Here is a 17,752-nt window from a genome sequence, read left to right on the forward strand (position 1 = left end):
TCTAAGTCCCTCACTGGGCAGTGGCGACGACTGAGACAGAGAAAGGTCGTGAGAGGCCCAATGGCCCTCAGTCAGCAAGCAGCGGGGCCCAATGGGGCTCTACCAGGTGCCTGGCCAGCTCAAGACCTCGGGGCCTCTGGCCAGGAGAAGGGAAGACAAGGGAGCCGGGCGCCTCACCTCCGCCAGGACCTTCCTCAGCATCAAATACGCCTCGTCCAAGTCGTCATTAATAATGATCAAGTCGAACAGGTCAGGCTCCTTGCCTGGAAACACAAGAGGGAAGGGCCCAGGGATGGTGTGGCCTGAGCCCTCTCGGAGGCTGCCCTCCCATCCCCTTCCTTCCCAAGGGATGCCCCCACCTTGTCTTGTCCCAAACAAGCTACGGACCAAAGGGCCACTGGGATTATCCACAGTGAATGTGAAAACGAGCCCTGATGTGTCTGCCCTCAGAAGAGCTGGGGTCAACTCTTTGATACTCAGTAGCTGTGTGGCTCTGAGCAGTCACCTTCCCTCTCTGTCTCAATGTCCTTGGCTGGAAAATGAAGATAATGTCACTACCACTCTCTACCTCACAGGGTTGTGAGGAAGGAGCTTTGCTAAATAAACGTATGCCAGTGCTACTAGAACCATACCATAACCACTGCCTTTCACTCGGTCTTTTCCAGTGGCCTTCTCATGCATCCCCTTGCTTCTAGTTTCTCCCTCTCTGGTTCACTCTAGACCAGGGCTTCTTAAACTCTTTCTAGTCCTGATCCCTTTTCCATCTCTGGCAGCCTGTGTGGGTGTGGCATGGCCCGAGGGCAGGCGCAGTGCCAAGCGCCCTGGTCTGTGTTCAGAGCCAAGGCCTCAGCCAAGATGTGACAGGGGCAGGCACTGCCCCCAACACTTCGGATTCGTTAGCTGATTGATTCGTTAATTTTTGGTCATGGAGCATTCAAAAACCTTTTACCGTTGACAAATCTTTTGCAGCCCCATCGGGGGTCTTGATCCAGTTTGAGAAGCGCTGCTCTAAGCGCTTTTCCTAAAATGCAGATCACAGCCCCTCAGCATTATCAGAGGCTCTCTTGTGTCCCCGGAGATAAAGCAGACTCTTCAGCAAGCAGAGCACGCCTTTCCACTGTGATTTCCTGTTACTCCCCCTCATACCCTCTCCATTTTGGTCCCTCTGGTCTGCCAGCTGTTCCTGTATAGAACTCTCTATCTCCTTCTTTCTGGCAGGTGTCTTAAGTACATCTTGGAATTCCTGGCTCCCTTCAAAGCCCAGCTTAGCTGCTCGCTCTGATGCCAGGCCTTATCCCACTGCTGGGGGCACTGGGTGTTCTCTTCTCTCCCTCATGGGGTTACTCGGTAAAACTCTGCATTTTTTATATTTTGCATACGTGCTGTACTGCCCCAGAATGGCTTCACTTCGTATCCCAGAGATGAGCATAATGCTTTGCACCAGTTCGATGTTTAACCAAAGTTTGCTGAATTGAATTGTCTACTTTGCCACCATGTGCATGCCCCCTCACCCTGTGCCGTCCACCCCTGGCTCTGGGATCCCCACCATCAAATTAACATGGCCATTGCTATGGTGAAAGGCTGATTAGCTAAAGCCTTCGGGCTTCCTTCTCAGCCCAGCATGAAGCTCCCTCTCCCATCCCTGTCAGCCCCATCCCTGCTGTGTCCCGCTCCACTCCACCCTTCCAGGGGGCCCTGGACAGCCCCTATTTGATTGTTGACAAACTACTCTTGGACATGTGCCCCTCTCATGAAACTGCTCTCTATTTATTTTCTAAGTACATATTGTTCCTTTCCAATAGAATATAAACTCCCTGAGGACAGGGTCTGTGTATTCCTGGTGTCTAGCATGAAGCAAACACTTAATAAATGCTGGTTGGATTAAACTACTCCCACCTGCCTCCCAGGGCCTGGGAGGAAGGTTCTCTGTTACTCTGAAGTGACAGGACTTTGCTGGTGTGGGCACTCTTCACTGAGGCAGGTCTCAGGAGGACCAACTCTCCATCTCAGTGGTTTCTATGGCAAAACCAAACAAAACAAAGCAAAGCCACCACCCGTGGGTGGCCTGTGCTCTGGTGATGATGCTATAAATGGTCAAGGGCTACATAAAAGCAAACTATTATGATGTCTGGGTCTCACAAAGATCCTGGGCTCAGGGTCAGAGGATCCAGAGCCAGAAGGGCCTCAGGAACCCTTGGTTTACAAATGAGGAAGACGTGGCTCTGGGACTCTGGCTAGCCCAAGGTCACACAAGTGCCAGGTGGCCAGACTCAGACTCGAGGTCGTACTCTTGGAGTCCCTCCTTCTGTCCCCACACCACGGGGGCTTCTTGAGCCCCCTCCAGCACACTCCCCATGCATCCAAACCTGCCCTGGGGAGGCCAGGAGCCTCTGGCTCCCGGGCGGCCCTTCCCCACCTCCTCCGGCCCAGCCCTCCCTGGACCACATCTCCCATTCCCATCCTCCACATTCTCAGCCTCTGTCTTTGTATCATTCTTTCAGACCTGGCCCAGCTGCCTCCTCCTTCAGAGCCTTTGTGCCTCTTGTACATAATACTCCAGAGTTCTGTTAGTCACCATCTAATTAGGCCTAAGTGCCATGAGGGTGGTTCTATTTTAGGATGATGTCAGCTGACACTTCTAGAGACACTAAGGTTTCCAACATGCTCTCAGCCTTCCAACAGCCCTGTGCCTGGGATCATCCCCATTTGACGGCTAAGGAAACCAGGGCCCAGAGAATGTTAGTGATTTGCCCAAGGTGACACAGAAAGCCGACAGCTGAGTGAGAACTCGAATACAGGTCTTCTGATGCCCCAGACCAAGGTTCTTCCCAGATATTCTGCTACCTCTGGATCCTGTGTCCCTCCTCTGCTCTGAGTCCCAATTCTCCACAACCCTATGACCCCCTGGAACCTAGAAGTCATCAGAGCTAGGGAACCTCACTGCCTATGTGGTGCAGCCCCCTCTTTTTATAGCAAAGGAGCCTGTGGCCTGGAGGGTAACAGTGATGTGTCTGAGTGTGCATGGGCAACAAAAGCCGGTGAATTCCGTATGTTTGGCATCCTGAGTAGCCAAGCCCAGGAAGTGTTTCGTGCTAAGTGAAGGGATGCCAGCAGCCACACTAAGCCTGGTGAGTAAGGATCCCCGAGGCAGGGCAGTGCAGGGCAGGGCAGCAGGCACTCTACTCACTGCTCTCCATGTCGGCAGCAGCAGCAGCCAGCCTCTTCTGCAAGCTCTCCTCTGTCTCAGTCTTCCTATCTCGCAGTCGCTTTTCCTGAAACCCACGACAGAGACCCAGTGACCACAGTGCCACCTTGTCCTCATTACTCAGAGGAGGCTGAGCAGGGGCCCTTAGCAAAGCTCTCTCACACATGGGCTCCTGGTCACACAAGAGAAGCCTGAGGCCTGGCTGGACAAGTCCAGGGATAAGCTCAATGCTCCTGCTCTGTCCTGCCATTTACCAGGAGGGGAAAGAGAAATTCTAACAGCTTGAATAAATGACTGAATGTGGTAGAACTGGAGAGATATCGGTTTGCAGGAAAATCTCTAGCAGCAAGCCCTGAACCCTAATCTAGGCTGTCTATCTGACATCCTCAGCAATGACTTCATTGAAGATATTAAATAAGCAGATGACCAACAAGTGGGAGGGATAACTACTAGGCATCATGGCACAGTGTACCAGGGCCAAGAGTCAAAAAGATCTGGGTTCCAATCTCGCCTCAGGAGCTTACCAGCTGGGTAACATTAATGCAAATCACTCCTTCCCTCTGTGGCTGAGTTTTCTATTCTGTAAAATGAGAGGAGGGGCGGCTAGGTGGTGCAGTGAATAGAGCACTGGCCCTGGAGTCAGGAGGACCTGAGTTCAAATCTGACCTCAGACACTTAACACAAAAACTAGCCATGTGACCCTTGGGCAACTCACTTAACCCCAAGCACCCTGCCCTTCCCCCTCCAAAAAGCAAAAAATTTAAAAAAAAAAAGATGAGGGGGCAGCCTTGATGACTGAAAAGGTCCCTCCCAGATCTAAAGTCACGATCCCATGTTATGATCATCCCTGACGGGAGAACCCTGCACAAGATGGTTCTTCCTGCTCCAATCTGAGTGGGTGACAATGAGTAGAGGATGCAGAGGGGTTAGTTTTTCAGGTCAGGAAAGAGCAGATTCCTTTTCTGGCGTCCCAGTTCAGGCTGCTGCCTCACAACAGGTGGGATGACAGCCCTCCCTCCACGGTGCCTTCTTAATGTCAAAGGACAAAGACCCTTTCATTCATCAGTGCCCAGGGTGGGGGGTGTGAGGGGTGGGAAGGGGGAGCCCTAGTCTAAGCTCCCCATGGGACCTAATTCTGACTGAGAAGGAAGAGTTAGTTGCTGAACTGGAACCACAGGACAGAAAAGGCCAAGGTCAAAGCTGAGAATGAGAAGGGGAAATGGTCCAGCCCCAAGGAACACAAAGCACAGAGAGAAGCATCCTGGGGATCCCAAGAACCAGAAAACGAGGCAAGATCTATCTCAGATGGGAAGCTGTACCAGAAACCAATGAGCAGCTTCCAGGGCAGGCCCAGTTCAGGGTCTGGCTCACCCCGAGGGAGTGGATGCTGACCTCTCTTCTTCCCTAAAGACAGCTCATGGCTATGAAGTCCCCCTCACTGGGTAAGCCCTTGGGCTCCCTTCTCTGAAAAGCCTAAAGCTCTGCAGTAGTTGGGGAGGCCACCTGGGGTGGGGACTCCCTGCTCAGCCCCCCTGGGGTCCAGGGGGAAGCATACCAATATGTCCAAGGATGGCGCCTGGATGGAGATATAGATGGGATGCAGCTCGGTCTTCTTGATGTTCCTGACCCCCTGCAGGTCTATATCCAACAAGCAGATCTGGTTCATTGCCTGCACGGCCTGCACGGCGGCTTTGCTGGAGGGAGGGCAGAGTGGTCATTTAGCAGGCAGTAGGAAGCAACTCTGTTCTGGTCAACATTTTCAGAAGAGCACAACAGCTGCCCACCCCCATGCTCCATCTGTGATGCCACACCGCCCCCCTCGGGCTACAGTGGAGAGGGATGTCACAGGGGACCCACATTCCAGTCCTGGCCCTGCTTCCCCCTTAATCTGCAACCTCAGAGGGGGCAGAGCACCTCTGGGCATGCCACCTAGCCTCTAAGACTTCCAAACAGCAACAACGACATTACTGTTAATTTATATTCTTTTAGGACCAGAGCTCTGAAGCTCACAAAATGCTTTTTTCACTGTAACACTGTGAAGGGAGTGATGACAGAAGGTCACTATCCCCATTTCACAGATGGGGAAACTGCACAGTAAAACGTCTTCCCTAAGGTCGTACTGCCAGTGAGCTTCAGAAACAGGGCTTGAACCTAGATCCATCCATCTGTATCTCCTTTAAAACAGTATGTTCCATAGATATGTCTTTTATTTTCACATGACAGTTAATTGTAGGTACCTCTCTGACTTGCTACACACACACACACACATACACACACACACACACATTCACACACTCACTCACAGACACTCACACATACACTCACACACACACACAGCAGGTCCACTGCCTCCTGTTGTGAGCACGGGATAACTTAGTGGATAAGAAAATACACAGGCCTGTTACTATTAAGTCCATCAGCAGAGCCTCCAGTCCCCTTGGTTCCCTCCCTCTTTCTCACCTGCCCATGAGCTGGGGTCCAGCGATGCAGATGCTGGGCACCCCCACACAGAACACAAGTTTCTAAGGGCAGGGACTGTGCAACATCTACCTTCATATCTCTAGCATCAAGCACATTTTGTAGTTGTGCAGTCCTGTCCCATCTGGGGTTTTCTTGCAAAGATACTCGAGTGCTTTGCCAGTTCCTTCTCCAGTGGATTAAGGCAAACAGAGGTTAAGTGACTTGCCCAGGGTCACTTCGATTTTCCTGACTCCATTTTCTCAGCCCCAGAATGACAACTCCTCTCTTTCTCCATCATCACCCTATACCCTATGGGCACGGTCTATTCATTCTTCCTCCTCAATCCCTCTCAGATCTGTCCCTTCCTTTCCACCCCATCACCCAAAGTTAAGGCTGTCTTGAGATGTGATGGGTTCTCCCTCTCTGGAGGCCATCTGTTGGGTGTGGACTAGATAGCTGCTTGAGGTCTAACTCTCAGATTCTGTGGCTACTTCCAAAAGCCTCCTGGCTCATTTCTATACCTTTACTCAAATTCACTCTACTCTTGCCAAAGCAAGCTTCTTATAACACAGCTCTGACTGCATCATGCCTCTCCCTGAAAACCTTAAGTGGTCCTCCACTGCCCAATGAAGAAATTCCAAACTCCTCAGCCTGGCATGCAGGGACTTTCTTTAGCTCGGCCTACACCACCTTGATAGCTTCATCTTCCCCTTCCTTCCCGGAATATTCTGAATGCTCCAGCCAAGTGGACAGCTTGCTGTTCTTTCTGCCTATGGAAACCTTATCCAGCTTTCAAATTTAAATGCTGCCGCCTCCTCTTCCTCCTCCACAAAGCCATCCGTGATCTGCCCAACCAGAGAGGATTTCTCCCTCCTGGGAACTTTCACAACCCTCTGACTGTTCCTCTAGCAGTAACCATCCATCTGTACTCTACCAGGCATCTTCTTTATAAAGTGGCACCATCCTAGGTTACCTCCCACTTTAGAGATAAGGAAAATGAAGGTCAGGGCTGGCTCAGGTCCTAGTGACAATGAATGCTAGAACTGATGCCCATATCTATGGACTGTGAGATTGCTGTTTTTTTTCCCTACTACCACCAACAGCAACCCTTCATTCAGCCCTCTCCCCACTGGATGTTCACCAATCTCCCCGACCTCAGATTCTGTGGCTATTTTCTGGTTCTGGGGGCCTGCCTCATCAGTATGCCTGGCTTCTGGAGGTATTCTGAGTTTCTCTCTCTGTCTTGGCTGAGGGAATCTCTTTTTTTCTTAGTTCAGCCAAAGTTGGGCTTTTACAACAGAAACTTTTAGAAGGAAACAAAGAAGGGAACCACCAGCCTAGGAACTATTTTTTTTTTTTTTGCTATTTGCCAATAATCACACACAAAAAAACCCCATGATATATATCCATCACAAAGTGAGCCACTGACAAACATAATATTCAATCACACAGACAACAGCCAAAAAATATCTGCACAGGAAACCTTCACCTTCTGTTATTTACATTTTGGTTTTTTTTAAAGCAAGTAATGCTCTAATGCGGTGGCCAAAAAAGGGATATGTCTGTTTACATGTCCCCTTCTGAATCTGTCCCCCCGCCCCCATTGGTACACTTCCCTAGATTTTGTTGCTGTTTCATTACATAACTAAGTTTCTTGACACACCCAGAGTTTTCCCTTCTATGTTCCCATAGCCCAGATGACTTGAGTCCTGATTTTCTGAGCATGGACAAGCTCTCTGCCAAGATCCGATTCATTCTGCATGAAAGCACTTGTTCCTAATTAGAAAGGATCGAAGAGGCCATGTAGCTGAACCTTTTCCTTGACAGGATTCCCCTTTACCAGTCAGTACTGCGGTCGGTAGCCCCTCCTCAAACACCTCTCCTGAGGAAGCCCTTCACATTGTGGGAGAGCTCTGATTGCTAGGAAGGTTCGCTTCCTCTCAAGTCTTACTCTGTTTCTCCACAACTTCCATCCAGGCCATCTGCTGCCTGCCTGTCACCCCCCCTCGACAATGTTTCTCAGCCCTCTTCCCCCACTACCACTCTCTACCTCTTCCTCTGGGCGCCAGAGCTTTTGAATGACTGCTTTCACAAGCAGCTCAGGACTCCTGTGGCTCTCCAGAACAAAACTCCCTTCCCCGGCCACCACTGCATTCTGTGAGTGTTTCATATTAAGGGGTTAGATAATGTCTCCTCCCGTTATAACTCAAACTTCTTGAAAGCAGCACCATTTCACTTTTTGGTTTTTCATTTCCAATGCTTGTTTAGTACACTGTGGGGCCCACAATCGTACTTAATAAATACGTTTTCATCCATTGATTGCTTCTTCCCACCAATCACTGGGATTTGAATTACAAGAGAACTCCCCACAGGGGTTAGGAATTGGGGCCATTTTGCTTTAGAAGAAAATGGCGGGCAAGGCTCCATCATCCCAGGGATCAGGAGATGGCATAAAGGAACATTTAAAGCTGATATAAGGGGAAAACTTCCTCATGGTGTCCAGAAGGAAAGCTTCAGGAAGCAAGGAACTCCCCACCATTAGAGATCTTCATAGGAAGGCCCTCCCTGGAGATGCTTTCACTTTCTCAGGTCCCACACCTCATTAGGGGCCCTGTTAGATGGCATTCCTCAGGGCCTGCTCAGTGCCTTAATCACCCTGCTCATTCATTATTTTAGGTAAAGCTGACTAGGGAGTGGGGGTGGGGGAATCTGCAGGTACTCCCAAGGCCACTACCCAGGGAACAGGAAAGTTTCCCTGTATTTCCTCCTACGACAAGACTTAGGAACGACTCTGGGATGACAGAGGCCCCTCAAGCATGCCCAGATCTGCCTGATGTGGGCTAGTTATGACAATTATTCCCAGGGAAGAGGGAAAGCAGTGACTACTCATTAACCAAGGCCCTTCCTGTGGACACTTTAAACTTAACACCAAAGTAGAAGTCAAAGTCCAGAAGATAGATTTCTAATTTTATTCATAGAGCTAACATGAAAGAAAACTTGATTCAATTCAATAAGCTCTATGACAGGCATACTTCTGGTCTCTGAGTCTCAATTTTCTCATCTATATAATGGGCATAATAAAACCTGTGCTATCTACCTCATGTGAATGGAGTCAGGTGACAAAAAAGTTTTCTAGGTCAGCCCCTCTCCAGCCTTGTGCTCACGTGGCTAGGAAGGCCCTCAGGGGTCATCGAGCACAACTCCTACATTTTGCAGAGGAAGGAGAATCAAGACTAGAACCCAGACCTCTTGGCTTCCAGGGCCAGCAGGTCTCTGCCTTCTCCCAACTTCCTTGGGGGAATTTCTGGGAAGAATCTATCAGTGTCTCCAGCTAGATGCACACCTAAATACCGACTTCTGCCATTAAAAGGTTCTCCAAGTACTGTGATCTTCCTGCCTCTACTCTCGCACCTTCCTTGGGCAGAGGCCTGATCAGGTTGGTCCTCTGATCCCTCCCACATCTTCAGTGGCTCCCCATCTCCCACCCACTCACACCACCCTTCCTTCTCAGGCTTCTGCTATGCCAGACTGGACAGCTCCCTGTCTTCCTGATATACCCTCCATTCTGCTACCCCCTGCCTGGGTTCACGCTGCTTTCTTGTTCCTGCTACGGCCTACCCCTCCTGCTTGGCCTTCTTCCCGTCACAGTCTGCACTATTCCAGTTCGTCCTTTAAAGCCACCTCCTTTGCGGAGCCTTCCCTGGCCCATCAGGTCAATACCCTCCCCTCCTCAAACTTCACAGCTCTTCTGCTTATACTCTATGACATACTTACATATCATGTTGTGCTGTAGTTCCCTATTTATGTAGCCTGCCATCACTAGAGTATAAGCTGCATGAGGGAGGGGGCCAAGCCTTATCTAAACTTCCTTAAAATGGCCCAAGTGGATTGGTCTTGCTTCACTTTATGTTTGCAACAAGGGTTTTGTTTATCTTTCACTCATTCTCAACTGGGGATGAGGGAATGGTGTGGATCAGTGGGAAGGACAAAAGGGTGTTTTTTGCTGAATGAAATAAATAAAATGCAATTTAAAAATATCAAGTACCTCCCCCCGAACAGTATACAGTGGATATTTAATACATTTTTTGAACTGAAAGAAGGTAAGGAATGGTCATTTTTCTACACAGCCATTTTGGCTACCCCAAAGTGAGCGATATTTGTGCTGCCCGCATAAGGCATGAGTGTATGAGAAACTACCTAGGTTTTGCCTGGTTTATAAAATGAACTGCTATTACCATCAAATGTCCAATTTTTTTTAAAATGCGGAAATATGTTTAATATGATACTATATATAGCCTATATCAGATAGCTTGCCCTCTTGGGGAGGAAGGAGAAAAAAATCTGGAACTCAAAATCTTATAAAAGTGAATATTGATGGGGCAGCTGGGTGGCACAGTGAATAGAGCAACCGACCCCGAGGTCAGGAGGACCTGAGTTCAAATCCAGCCTCAGACACTTACTTAACAGCTGTGCGACCTTGGGCAAGTCACTTAACCCCAATTGCCCTGCCTTCCCCCTCCAAAAAGCAAAAAAAAAGTGAATGCTGAAAACTAAAAAACTAAATAGATAAATGTCTAAATAAATGACTGATATTCCAGGTTTTGATTCACAGGGTCATTGATAACTAGGCTCAATACACTGAAATTCATAGATGATAAAGCCATGAAAGATGGTAAACAAGAGTTACAGGGCAGTCCCTTAATTGGAGGCAGTACAGTGAAGAGGAAGGCACTGGTCTGGTACTTAGGAGACCTGGGTTCCATTATTGGCTTGCACACCTTACCAATGCATGATGGGTGAGTCATCTCCTTTCCTTCTTTCCTCAGTGACCCTAGGCTGAACCCCACCCACCCAGATTCCACTTTCCAACAGTGCAGCACCCTAAGCACTCCTGGACCTTTCCACCTGCCCCTGCGGCTGAGTTCTGCTCTGTGCTGTCTCTTCTGATAGAAGGTGAGCTCTTGTGAGCAGAACCAGAAAAACAATTTGTCTGATAACAACACTGAAATATGCACTTGTGGATGCGGCCACTGTGAGAATTGGTCTGGTTTGACTGCATATATTTATTTTTGTCAAGGTTTCTTTTCGATTTTTTTTTTTGGGGGGGGAAGGAGGAAGGGAGAGAAAATAAATCCCTGTTAATTAAAAAAAAAAAATTAAAAAGACTGAAAGCTCTCAGAGCAGGGACAGCCTTGCCTCCTGCTTTGTATTCCCAGGACCTAGGACAGTGTTTGGCACATAGTAAGTGCTTAAAAAAAAATGTCTTTCCATTCTCTTTCTCTCTGAGTTTGTTCTTTCATCTATAAAGTGGGGATGACAAAGTTTGTGCTGCTGGCCCCCCAGGTTACTGCAGGATAAGTGCTTTGGAAAGAAGGATCTTGGAGGCATCTGGTCCAGGTCTTTCCTGAACAAGACTCCCTCCTATGACAGATCCCCCACAGGGCTTACCAGCCTCTCCCTGGAGGTCTCCAGTGAAAGGGAAGCTGGTTCCTGTTGGGGAAGTCCATTTCACCTCTAGACAGCTTTACTTGTTGGGAAGACTTCCCTCTCATCAAGGGTAAATATGGAGAGGATTCTTGGAAGATGGCAGAATAGGCCAGAAAATTCTAAATTCTCCAGATTTCTGCCATAAACAAAAACAAAACAGCACCTCAGGGCAGATGCAGAGCAGTAAAAATAAACAAGAATTGGGGCAGAACAGTGGTCCTTCTGGGACAACTGGAGGAAGAGAAATCCCCGGACCAAGGTTTGGTCTCAGTGAAGTGTAAATGCCTCCAGGCTAGTTCGGCTGAAATAGCAGATCAGCTCTGGGCTAGCTCTGAGGTAGCCTTGGCCCCAGCTACAGGAATTTTCAGGCTGGGGAGTTGGGAGTCTGAGTGGGGGAATACTGAGGGAACTTCTGCTGATAAGGGACACCAGGCCCTGATGTGCTGCCAATACACAGTCCTGGACAAAAAGGAACCAGCACAAGCCCAGTGAGTGCAGAAGCAGGGGGGCAGGATGCCACTGGCTATGGGCACTTACAGGAGGGCAGAGTTCTTGGTTTCAGTTCCAGGCCAGAGGGGAGGGTTAAAGAAGGACCTGAGGCCAGAGGCACCAGCTCCATATTCCAGGAGTAGAGGTAACAACAAGTTGCTACAAATTTTTAAAAAAATGAGCAGGCAAAGGAGAAGAATCCAACCATAGAAAGTTACTATGGGAATAGAGAAAACTGAGGTTTGTCTTCAGAGGAGGATAATGAAGCAAAAAAAGCCTCTCCTACCCCAAAGAGTAATGATTTCACCCGCCAAAAAAGAACTCATAGAAGAACTTAAAATAGGAGAGAATATGAAACATCTCCTAAGAAAAACAAGTGATCTGGAGAACAGATCAAGAAGAGAAAACAAGAACTGGACTACCTGAAAGCTATGATCAAAAAAAGAATCTTTATACGATAATACAAGAAATAATTATAGAAAAGCGTTTTGAACTGTTAGAACAAGAGGAGAAAGTAGAAATAGAAAAAATATAGCAATCACCACCCGAAAGAGATCTTATGAGGAGATGCTACAGGAATATCATAGCTGAATTCCAAACCCCCCAGTTCAAGGTGAAAATATTGTGAGAAACAAACAAACAAACAAAAACCAATTCAAATATGGTGGAGTCACAATTAGAATCACACAAGACCTAGAAGAGGCTACACTGAAAGACCACAGGTCTTGGGATGCCACACGCTGAAGAGCAAAAGAACCGGGGTTGCTGAAAACATCATGCCCAGAAAAGCCAAGCATATTCCTGAACAAAAACAAAACGGACATTCAATGAATTGTTAGACTTTCAAGATTTTATTGCAAAAAAGACCTAAACAATAGAAAATCTGACATTCAAGATCCAAGAGAAATATTAAGGTAAACATCAAAGACAAGGTACTCAACAAGGACAGACTGTTTACTTTTTATATGAGGAGATGTAAACTGAATGGCTAAGATTATCGTTAGTAACTGAGTAGTTAGAAAGACTGGGGTAGAGCTGAGTATGATGTGATTCTAAAAAGGAATACCATCTAGGAAAAGGTAAAAGGAGTAATTATCTCACACAAATGAGATGCAAGAACTGACACAGAGGAAGAAGAATGCTGGTGCTTCTAGAAGCCTACTCTCATCAGGAATGCGTTAAAGAGGGAACAACACATATATATCTAAAAGAGGCTAAAAGTCTTCTAAATTCAGAAAGAAATAAAAGGCTAAGGGGATAGGGAGGGGGAGAGGGACTTTTAGAGGGAAGCCTACTCATATCAGATCTGGGTTAAAGAGAATAATATGGGGCAGCCAGGTAGCACAGCGAGTAAGAGCACCGGCCCCAGTGTCGGGATGACCTGGGGATCGAATCCGGGTTCAGATACTTAGCACCATACCCAGAAACACCTGGCTCTAACCTTGAGCAAGTTACTTAACCCCAATTGCTTAGGGGCAGCCAGGTGGCTCAGCGAGTAAGAGCACCGGCCCCAGTGTCGGGATGACCTGGGGATCGAATCTGGGTTCAGATACTTAGCACCACACCCAGAAACAACTGGCCCTAACCTTAAGCAAGTTACTTAACCCCAATTGCTTTAAAAAAAAATAAAGAGAACAATATATACTTTTAGAACGGGATAAAAGTCTTCTAAATTTATAAAGGAAATAAGAGGGTGAGGGAATAGAATAGAGTATAGAACAGTGTCTAGATTAATGGGAATGGGACAGTGAGAGTACATACACATACAATATGTATATTTGGAAGGCTATAAAAGTCTTCTAAATTCAGATAGAAACAAGAGGGCAAGGGGGAAAGGTGGAGGGAAGAGAGGAATCTTTGGGAAGGGGGGGGATAGGTTAAATAATTGAAGGGGAAAGTAGCAGGTAGAAGTAAAGCAGAGGAGTTACAAGGGATAGAAAATGAGAGAAAACACACAAACATAAAATAAAGATCAAGAGTAGACTTTATTAGGGAAAAAAAGTAGGGGTAATGATCATGATCTCAGACAAAGTTAACACTAATATAGATTTAACCAAAAGAGAAAAATAGGGAAACTAGACTATATGTCAGCCATATCAATCAATATTGTTTTACACTATTTAAAATAACTAGACAGCACAAGGCTGGAATATTGCTCTGGTAAAGGAAATGACGAGTTGGTGGATTTAGAAAAATATGGAAAGAGTTGGACTTATGAAGATTCACTTTCAGAGAAACAGAGAACAAGTATAGTATGGTCTTACATAGATGCACTTGAATATGTATGTGTATATATGTCTATGATTACAGATGTCTCTGTGTATATGTAAGTGTATGTATGTCTACATGTTTGTGTGTATATGTACATGAGTATATATGTATAAATGTGTGCGTGTGTGTATCTGTACCCAACTATAGCCTTCTTGGGAGAGGGCAGGTGAGGAAGGAGGAAAAAAGAACAAAGTAAAAAGTGCACAGCATAGAAAAAAATAAAACCTATAAGAAAGTAAAGAAAAAATGGACAGCTCTGAACACAATGTGTATTTGAGATGTAGGCTTTCCTGAAATAGAAATTTATCTCTTTATATTTTGAATCATCTCCTATTTTGCTGTACACTTGGCAATCTTTTTTTTCCTTTTCTTACTTTGTACTTAAGTTTGTTTCTTTTTTCTTTTCTTATTTTGTATTTAAGTTCAAAATTAAGAAATTTACCAAAAAAAAAAAAAAAAGACTAAATACACCCCTCCATGTTCCACCCACTGCTTTGGGTTCTGCTTCCTGGGGCCAAAGTGAAATTCAACCAGTTCTTCTTCTGAATCTTCCTTCACATACTTAAAAGACAACAGCATCCCTTCTAAGCCTCCTCCTCTTCTCCAGTGCAAACATCCCTCCCTGGGTACAGTGGGCCTCAGATGGAGCGACATTCAGCCAAATTCTCCAGTAAAGTGCATCAGTGTGGAGTCAGATCTACATTCCCAGACAACCCGGCCCTGTTCCCACAGAAAGGTCTGGACAGGCAAGTAAGCTGACACGTACCTTGTCCCATACATGTTCCCTGAGAACTCAGCGTGCTCAATGAATTCTCCAGCGTCAATTTCTCTTTGCATCTCCTCCCTGGTCACAAAGTGATAATCTGGAACAAACGTGGGCAAAATGGAGGCCACCGACCGCAGCCAGGCCACACTTGGGCTCTGCCTCTGCTCCCCTCTTCCTACCCCAGTCACCTTTCACATACCAGCCGGCTACAAGCAGAGCCCAAAGCCAGTCTGGGCTTTAGAACTCTTCTACATTTCCTTCTCTGACATCTTCCAATTCACAATCAACTAGTATTTATGGGTCACTCCTAGTGTGCCCTGATCTAGGAGTCTTTTGGGGAGATGAGATGGACTGTTAGTGGCAGAGAGAGAGTGCTGGATTAGGAGTCGGAGGCCCCAGCTTCTAGGTACAAGCCTGCCACTTGTTATCCTGATTCCCCACTAATCCCCTACACGAACTCTCTTCCCCTGCTAAGTTATCTTCTTCCTGTCCCTAGCATTTGCTGTGCTTGTTGAGAAAGTAGGGCAGAGAATGCTGGATTAAGCCAGGAGGACTTGGGTTCAAGACCCAGCTCTTGCCCTGCAGATCACCTCCCCTCATCCCCATTGGCCATGAAGAGCTGAGCCTCTGTCTGGACTGAGTCACTCTTCTGAGGACAGTTACATGCGCAACTTCTTTCCTCTAGGTCAGATGAGAACAGGGACCGCAGTGAAGGGGCAATAAAACCAACTTCTGCGTGTGTTCCTGTATCCTTCCTTTATGAAGATGCTGTAATTTACGGTGTAAGAGCAACATTCACCCCATGCAGGTCAGTCTAGTTGGTGTATTATTCAAGAGAAGGAATAAACTTTATGTGTGCCCTTTCTGAACATCACATACCCAATGCATTATACACAAGGGTACTAAAGATAATGACGGAACCGAACTGAAATGAAAGGGTAAGATATGCACTGGGCAGAGAGGAAATGGGAAGAGGGAGGCAAAGTTCGGGAAGAAAGGAAGCCTGAGGCCCTACAAGACCACAGGTCCTCCACTGAGGGCTCCAGCCACTGGCAGGATGCATGGTGGGCAATGGGGCCTTTTTCTGTAATCAGCAGATAATGAGGTACACTGACCTTTGCCATTTTCTTCTCCAGGCCTCGGGCTCCTTGTAGTATCTGTAACAAAGCATGCTAATGACCCACTCTGGAGACTCCAGACCTAGATCCCCTGTAGGCCTCCCCCATAGCATAACAAGTCATCAAGGGCCCACCAGTTCTGAGAGAGCATTCTGCCCTCATTACATCAAGGGAAAGAAGGAACCATGGCATATCAGAATGAGTACTGAAGGAATCAGGAGACATGGCTTCTAATTCTGGCTCATATTAATTAGGTGGCCTAGAGTAATTTCAACACTGGGTGTTCCGTTTTCTCAATTGGAAAACAAAGATGTTAGATGAGGTCCTTTCTAAGGCTCTGCCTAATTTTCTATCTCTATGTCTTAAGCATTCTTAATTTTAATACTGTACACAGTATTTCAAAAGTCTTAGGACTGTTCTCTGAATTACATTGTAAAGTTCCTCCCCCAGCTCTAACTTTCAACGTGCTAAGAGTTCCTACATTGGTCATCTCAACTTCTATATTCCATGGGGTTCTTGAGGCTAGGGTCAGGTATGCTGGGGGGAGGCCAGCACTGTGATGCTTTGGCAAAGCTTGGGTAGGCTGGTTTCTTTGCTCCGTCTAAGCTCTGGCACAGCCTCCATGGCAATTAAGAGACCCACTTACTTGTGGCTTCCAAAGGGATCTGAGCATCAAGAACAGCCAAGAGTGCCTTATCATCTTGGAGTACCTCGGGGTGCACCTCCTGACTCTTCCCACAACCTCTCCCTTAAACTTGGTTATCAAATGCAAGTAGAGGTGAGGCGCTCTAGTTAACTGAGACTTCTGTTCAGCTGCCAGCTATGTGTACTGTGCCCCAATGAACAATGCTTAGAAAATCCTAAGTAATGTTTCCACTAGTGTTCCCTGATGGCTCCTCGTGGTGTGGGGGTGACGCTGGGTTCCCCAAGGTCTAGTCAGTTCACTCAGAGCAGCCATGGGCAGATGCTGCCCAAGGTGGAAAGTCCTCAAGTATGGCCCAGTACCAGTCCTATATGTCACTGAGGACCACCCTAGCTAAGTGATGATAGCCTCACCACTATGGGACAAAGTTTGTGGACACAGCACTTCATGATGCTTCCATCTATGAAGGTGGGGACAACAGCCGCAGACAGGACTCGCAGGAAAAATGACTGATAGCAAAAATAACAGTAGTAGCTAGCATTGTACAGTGCTTTAAGGTTTGCAAAACGCTTTACAAACATTATCTTATTTGATCCTCACAACAACCCTGGGAGGTGGGTGCTATTATCATCCCCGTTTCAGAGATGGGGAATCCAAGGCCAACAAAGGTTAAGTAGCTTGCCCAGCCAGGGTCATATGGCTAGTAAATATCTGAAGCAGGACTTGAACTCGGGTTCACATCAATTGCAGGCCCGGTGTTCTAGCCACTATACTACCTTGCTGTCTCCTTGAAATACTAAAGAGGTTATTGGATAGAGAGCTGAGCCTGAGCCTGCTGTCAGCTGGCTGAAGTCTGAGTCCCAGTTCTGGAAGCCCCGAGTGTGACACTGGACAAGTCCCTTCCCCTTGCTGGGCCTCTGATCCCTCTTCTATCAAAGGAGGTCTTTTGGGCAGAGCAGGTGCTCTCTCAAGCCTCAAGGATAGGCCCCTGCCCCTGCTCAAGCAGGGTGGGCAGCAGTGGGTGTGGATGCCAGGCCATCAAGGCAACTCAGGTAGACTATGTCCTGTGGGGTGCCCTGCAGCAATGGAGGCTGTGCTGGCATGAAATCGGGGATCCTTGAAACATGCAAGATAGACCCATGTGAGCTGTACAGCTGGGAGTCAGGGGGAGGTGAGGAAGCAGAGACAGGGAGTATAGACAGATGGTTCCTTCTGGCAGAGGCTTCCAGACTCCAGAGGCAGCTCCACAAACCAGCAGGGCTCTGGAGGAGGAAGCCTCCTTTGGAGAGGACGGGGATACTACAGTAAACTCT

At 47.4% G+C, this 17,752-nt stretch overlaps 1 protein-coding gene and 1 long non-coding RNA gene across 20 annotated transcripts in view; one reads left to right on the forward strand and one right to left on the reverse strand.

Moving 5' to 3' along the window:
• Window positions 1–17,752, reverse strand: part of GUK1 (guanylate kinase 1) — a 30,911-nt gene that overhangs the window by 1,327 nt on the left and 11,832 nt on the right. For 18 of the 19 annotated variants that reach the window (XM_069095869.1, XM_069095857.1, XM_069095866.1 and 15 more), the window contains 5 exons: window positions 15,794–15,835; window positions 14,679–14,775; window positions 4,761–4,899; window positions 3,188–3,272; window positions 178–263 (listed from right to left, as the gene is read on the reverse strand). In XM_069095869.1, the coding sequence (XP_068951970.1) occupies window positions 178–263; window positions 3,188–3,272; window positions 4,761–4,899; window positions 14,679–14,775; window positions 15,794–15,835 (449 nt within the window). Of the gene's footprint in view, window positions 1–177; window positions 264–3,187; window positions 3,273–4,760; window positions 4,900–12,051; window positions 12,443–14,678; window positions 14,776–15,793; window positions 15,836–17,752 lie in introns of those variants that run through there. The other variant, XM_069095870.1, reaches the window with a different exon arrangement.
• Window positions 5,696–15,785, forward strand: LOC138167155 (uncharacterized). Its single transcript, XR_011169809.1, has 3 exons — window positions 5,696–7,507; window positions 10,492–10,618; window positions 15,364–15,785. It is a non-coding gene; the product is annotated as an uncharacterized lncRNA (long non-coding RNA).

The sequence above is a fragment of the Petaurus breviceps genome, unplaced genomic scaffold (assembly GCF_028583685.1).
Source record: "Petaurus breviceps papuanus isolate PSGF00001 unplaced genomic scaffold, PetGlider_PUasm1.0 227, whole genome shotgun sequence".
In the NCBI taxonomy this organism is placed as follows: Eukaryota; Metazoa; Chordata; class Mammalia; order Diprotodontia; family Petauridae; genus Petaurus; species Petaurus breviceps.